The 6,361-nt window shown below is 50.8% G+C and overlaps 1 protein-coding gene across 1 annotated transcript in view; it reads right to left on the bottom strand.

Annotated features, from left to right (window-relative positions):
- Window positions 1-3,835: 3,835 nt before the first annotated feature.
- The window catches only part of LOC116835056 (tubulin alpha chain-like), a 5,455-nt gene continuing 2,929 nt past the window's right edge, over window positions 3,836-6,361 (bottom strand). The window contains 3 exon segments of the mRNA XM_075063708.1: window positions 3,836-4,126; window positions 4,128-4,820; window positions 5,783-5,931. Of these exon segments, the coding sequence (XP_074919809.1) occupies window positions 3,836-4,126; window positions 4,128-4,820; window positions 5,783-5,931 (1,133 nt within the window).

The following is a 6,361-nucleotide window of genomic DNA, read 5'->3' as shown; positions in this document are numbered from 1 at the left end:
GGAAAAACCCCAGCCTAGGGCTGTGACTGCCCTGTTTGAGCAATTGGTCCTGATTTGGCACTCTCAGTTGGGTCCCGCCAGAACCACATCGTCACAGGGTGGCTTTGAACTGTGGTGTGGGGTACATAGCAGGCCCACTTCTGCTATGAGTTCTGCGTGGGCAGCCTCTGAGATGTCAGCGTCCTGTGGAAGGCTGAGGAAATGCTCGAGTGTGACGTGTTGCAAGGGGTTGGCATGGCAAGGGCTGGAAGGGGTGGAAGTTTGTGCTGGGGTTAGAGGAAGGATTTGAGGGTCATCAGCAGCACTAAGTTGACACAGATGGAAGACAGGCCTGTCTGTCGGCTTCCTAATGACATCATCTTAGTCCAGCGGTTCCATGGGTGGGACTCTGTGCTGGTATATTGACTTCCTCAGCTACGCTGGAGTGCTTGTCGGGCTGCAATATCTGAGCACCTCCCAAACTTGAATGTATCCTCACAGTATCCTGGGAGGCAGGGCATGGCTGTTATACCCATTGCACAGGGCAGGGGGGGGACTTGGGCACTGACAATACAGAAGAACGGCTATACTGGGTCAGACCACAAGGTCCATCCAGCCTAGCATCCTGCCTACCCATAGAGTGTAAGTGTCACACACGAATTCTATGGCAGACCAGGGAATTGAACTTGGATCTGCCAAGTCCCAGACTAACCGCTGGATCCTCCTTTGCTTGGATTTAGGATAGAGAAAGACTGTACGTAGCTCAATTGCTGGCTCTGGATCCCTCCCCAGGGAAGAGTGACTCTTTATTTGACTTCCTTGTGGGTTCCTCAGCAACTACAGAGGCACTGAGGATCACAGCTAATGGGTATCCTCTTTGTGCAGGGATCAGGCTGCTTCTAGCCCCAAGAGGCCCCCTTACCACAAAGGGGTGCAGGGCTCCAGGTGCAAATCAGAACAATTCTGCTGTGCTCTGAACTCTGCTCTCCTCCTCAGCGCCCAGCTCCCCTCACCACAGGTGGGCAGCCCCGACCTAGTGCCAAGAGCAGCACTTGCCCCCAGGTAACTGAGTTTATCTAGGAGCAGAGAGTGAACAAAGCCAGCTGGGGAGGGAGTTTTCCCAACCAAACTCTATGTAGTTGGAGTCACCTCAACCAGCAGAGGGATCAAGTTAAGAGATGTTGCTACCAGGCTCCCAGAACCTGTTCTCCAGGAGGCCTTCTCTCCACTGCAGGCAGGCCTGCAGCTCACTCACAGCCAGTCCTGCCCTTTCAGTGGCTGGCTCTGGCCTCCTCCAAAATGGCTTCCCCCTCTCTCCCAGCACTGGGCCTCTCACTGGGTACCTTCCTCTGATCAGGCAAGCTTTCCATCCCAGGCTTTTACTTGGTGGTTGTTTGACTCTCACACCTCACTTCTCTCCAGAGCAGGTGACTGGTAGCCATCCAGGCATACTGCCTATCCTCCCGCCTCCCCAACCCAGCCAGCTCCCTGGTGCTGATGTGTCTTTCCTCTCCCCCTCTGGGTTGCCCAGCAGACACTAACCCTACCCTTGGCCACCCTCCACTCAGCACTAGTGTCTCCCTGCCTGAGTTACTAGCACACAGAGCCCCAGGAACCAAGCTAAGCTCCAGGGTTGGAAGGGGCGGGGGAACCAGTTTTAATCTTTCCACCCACCTGTAGTGGTAACTCAGAGCCCTTCCCGTCTAGGGTCCAGTCTCTGTCCATTGGGGATTTTTGCTACTGGCAGTCGCCAACGGGCCATATGCCATCCCAGCTGGTCCTATTATACCATCCCCTCCAGAAATGTATCCAGCTCAGGCTTGAAGCCTGTTAGGTTTTTGCCCTCACTGCTCCTCCAGAACTTCACTTGCTTTGTGCAAAATACATCCCTACTGAACCCAGGAGTCCTGGCAGCTGCTGTTCTCTATTTTAACTCACAGCTCATTTGATTTCAGGTTCTTACCTGGATCCTAGAACACTTTCCCAGAGGCAGGGTTTGTTAAAGGCCTATGAAAGCGGGGCATAGAGGGCACTGGCATAGCCCACACCACTACAGCATGAGCTTCCCCACCCAGCTCTTGACCATCAAACGAACTGAATATAAGTGAGGCAGGAGAAGGGGAAGGATGGCCCAGTGATTAGAGCACTACGCTAGGACTTGAGAGACTTGCTCTGCCACAGCCTTCCTGGCTGACTTTGGGCAAGTCACTTTCGCCCAGGTTCTCAAAATTCCCTTGGTAGTTAGGAACTGAAATACTTGAGAGGATCCAGGCTTTAGCCTCTGTGCCTCAGTTTCCCACTTGTAACCACACTGCCCTACCTTAGTGAGGACACCTGCATTAAAGATGGTGAGGTGCGTATGCAATGGGGGCTATATAAGCAGTGATGTGAGGTAATTATTAAAATATGTATAAAGGGTCATATGCTCAGATAGAACTTCAGCCTGGTCCCAAATGCTCAAGGGTTTTGAGGTACCTAAATCCCATGGAAAGTAATGGGAGTTAGGCTTAGATCCTCAACTGTGATGAGGTGTCTTAGATTTCAGCTGAGGATTTGGCCCACAAGGTATAAGTACCAAGAAAAAATCCGCCACCCCCCCCCGCGCTTTTCTTTAGACCGTGAAAGCATTTCCCAAGGGGTCTTGTGAAATGTTGCTGAAGGCATTGAGAACTGGATAGAACATCTCAGCATAACAACATCATAAGAATTGGTCTGACCCAGTACAAGCCAAGGTCCATCCAGCCCAGCATCCTGTCTACTGACATGGTCAATGCCAGGTGCCTCAGAGGAAGTGAACCTAACAGGTAATGATCAAGTGATCTCTCTCCTGCCATCCATCTCCATCCTCTGACAAACAGGCTAATAGCCATTTATTGACTTAACCACCATGAATTTATCCAGTTCTCTTTTAACCATGTACTGCAGGGAGCAACCCTGCCACAGGAGATGGAGAAGAAATTCCCCTCATCCCCCACCTCTTTAGTGCTGAGGATTCTAGGATCCTATTGCACCACTGGCCTGCTATGGTGGTGGTTTAAACACCAAAACACCACCACCTAAGGCCAAATTCTCCTCTCTGCTATTCTAGTACGTGGCTGTAGCAACTCCAGCCAGCACTGGAGTCACTCCACATTCACCATGTAAAAGAGTAGAAGTTGGGCTCTTTGTTTGACTAAGGATATTACTAACTCCTCTTCCCACAAGAAGAGAACCGAGCCCGAGGTTTGGTTTAGAATCATATTGCTGACTGCTATTTATCACCTTCACATCAAGATGTTTGCAACCCCTTACAGATCTGGTACCCTGAGATATTTTGATGCAATATACTTAGAGACATCTGTAAGTTTCTTCCTTGTGAACCTACTGGTTGATTCAAACTTTCAGAATTTGAGTTCAGGGGAAGGAGTTAATTCAGGCACCTATACTTGACACCCCCCATGTGCCTAACTTCAGATTAGAAGAGGGTCCCTGGTTGCCTAAACCTACCGCTTCCACTACCATCTGTAATAGAAGCAGAGAAACAGCCCCTGAAAGTCAGGTCATTTGTAATCTTGTACTAGGAAGTATGCAAAAGCCTGAGATATGGATACTTACCTCCAGGTTTTGCCAGAGTTAGCTGAATATGAGAGAGAGAGAGAGACGGACGGGTGGGGGGTTTGCAGTTAAGAATTTATTCCCACAGTTTGGGTTCAAACAACTGGCAAGCGGAGGACATGACACATGAAATGGTCAGAAGTTACAGTATGAAAGTTCAGTGATGCATTGAGAAGCAGACTGCAAGTAACTAAATGTAACCCCAGATACACCTAGCCCGTTGAAGGAACAGCCCTGTCAGGCTAATGCCTAGAACAAGCATTTAATAATCTTCTCCTTCCTCTGCCTCATCCCCATTGGCAGAGTCCCTGCCAACTTCCTCATAGTCCTTCTCAAGAGCAGCCAGGTCCTCCCTGGCTTCAGAGAACTCCCCCTCCTCCATCCCCTCCCCCACATACCAGTGCACAAAGGCCCGTTTTGCGTACATCAGGTCAAACTTGTGATCCAGACGGGCCCAGGCTTCTGCAATAGCCGTGGTGTTGCTCAGCATGCAGACGGCCCGCTGCACTTTAGCCAGGTCTCCCCCTGGCACCACGGTGGGAGGCTGGTAATTTGATGCCCACCTTAAACCCAGTTGGGCACCAGTCCACAAACTGGATGGACCTCCTCCTGGTTTTGATAGCTGCTATAGCTGCATTCACATCCTTGGGCACCACATCCCCCCGGTACAGCAGGCAGCAAGCCATGTATTTGCCTCGGCGAGGGTCACATTTCACCATCTGATTGGAGAACTCAAAGCAAGCATTGGTTATTTCGGGCACTGAGAGCTGCTCGTGGTAGGCTTTCTCTGCGGAAATTATGGGTGCATAGGTAGTGAGGGGGAAATGTATGCGGGGATAGGGCACCAAATTAGTTTGGAATTCAGTGAGATCCACATTCAAGGCACCATCGAACCTCAGGGAAGCAGTGATGGACGACACTATCTGAGCTATCAGCCTGTTGAGGTTGGTGTAGGAGGGACGCTCGATATTCAGGTTCCGGTTGCAGATGTCATAAATGGCCTCATTGTCCACCATGAAAGAACAGTCTGAGTGCTCCAGCGTGGTGTGGGTGGTCAGGATGGAATTGTAGGGTTCCACCACTGCAGTGGAGACCTGTGGGGCAGGGTACACCGAGAACTCCAGCTTGGACTTCTTCCCGAACTCCACTGAGAGACGCTCCATCAAGAGGGACGTGAATCCAGAGCCTGTGCCTCCTCCGAAGCTGTGGAAGACCAGGAAGCCTTGAAGGCCACTGCACTGGTCAGCCTGCACAAAGTTAGAGGACACTGAACTAGTGTTGGTCATGCAACTCATACTGGGTCGCCTCTTCCCTTCCATCATCACCCAGATATCAGCTACTTAACATGTGCCCATGATGGTATATTGAAGGTGTGTAATTATGATATATAAATACAAAATCAGAAGTAGTTTGTAATGACAACCTGTTGGAGGAACTGAAGATTGCTGGACATCAAGATGATAAATCCCAGAACAGCAACCAGATAATATTGGTGGAAGATTTTATTGAGTAAGTCAGCCAGCCAGCCAAGGTAGAACACAATGCCTGTACCAAGCAAGATGCTGGCTCATGAGTCAGCTTGAGGATTTCCTCCCATCCCAGGAATGATGCTTGTCAGCATTCACTGAATTAAAGGCTTGGTCCTAGATTCCCATACAACAGCTGGGTGGGCAGATGCCATTACAGGTTGACATTGTGGCTGGTCTATTCTTGGGTTGCTCTTCCACTGACAGTTCCAGCTACAAAACCCCAACACAATGATCACATGGGAGTGAGATACAATTATTCCTCTTGACTTTCAGCCAGAGGCTTTCAAGCTAGATATCTAGCCAGTGAGAGGCCGGTGCCTGACAGCACTAAGTCTGCTCCTGAATGAGCAGCTGTCTTTCAGTAAGAGTCCCGGTGCTAGAGGAGTATTTGAGAAGCCCCCACAAGGAGCTCTATTTCCAGGCTAACTATGGGAAGAGCAAGTCAAGGCTTTGCCTCCTTATACCAGGAGTGATGGGCTCTTTGGGTGCTATATTTAGCTCACCTCAGCCAGCAAAAAGACAATGAGGAGCACGGCAGGAAGGAAATCTCTGGACTGAAGTTCTACCAACTCCCCCACAGTCCTGTTAAGTCCCTCACCTGAGTTATTCCAGGCTGGTTGAGACAAGTTGCTGTCCCTTCGACTTAAGGGGAAGTACCAAAAAGGAATTTGCCCACTTACCATTTTACGAGTCCTGTCAACCACGGGATCTATGATTTCCTTCCCAATGGTGTAGTGGCCACGGGCATAGTTGTTGGCAGCGTCCTCCTTGCCGCTGATCAGCTGCTCAGGATGGAAGAGGGAGCGGTAGGTCCCAGTTCGGATCTCGTCTGTAAGGGAGGAGGGGTCACGAACACCTTCAGGGCCTCAGCTTCAGAGCTGTGATTTGGTCATAGTTTTATTGTAGAGCATGTTCCAGGGTCTCTGTAGTGCCCACACAGTCAACAGCAATCTGGGCACTATGGCCCAGATCCATAAGGTATTTGGGCTCCTAACTTCCATGGAAGCCAACAGAAGTTGAGATTTTGTGGATCTGGGCTCAGACAGGATTACCACCAAACACCAGGTTCTCTGCCAGTAGTGTAGCTAGCGGGGTTCAGCAGAAGCTGCTGCTTCCCCTCAGGGCAGCAGGTGTGGAAACAGCACCTGCCGGTGGCACCACCAGAGGAGCCGTGAGGTGGGGGGGGCAGCAGATGCAGCCAGAGGAGCAAGGGGGACGGCTCCTTCGCTCAGCTGCCAAGCGCTCCCCCCCCCCCCCCA

The sequence above is a fragment of the Chelonoidis abingdonii genome, chromosome 1 (genome assembly GCF_003597395.2).
Source record: "Chelonoidis abingdonii isolate Lonesome George chromosome 1, CheloAbing_2.0, whole genome shotgun sequence".
Taxonomy (NCBI): Eukaryota; Metazoa; Chordata; order Testudines; family Testudinidae; genus Chelonoidis; species Chelonoidis abingdonii.
This window is presented reverse-complemented; position numbering and strand designations above follow the sequence as displayed.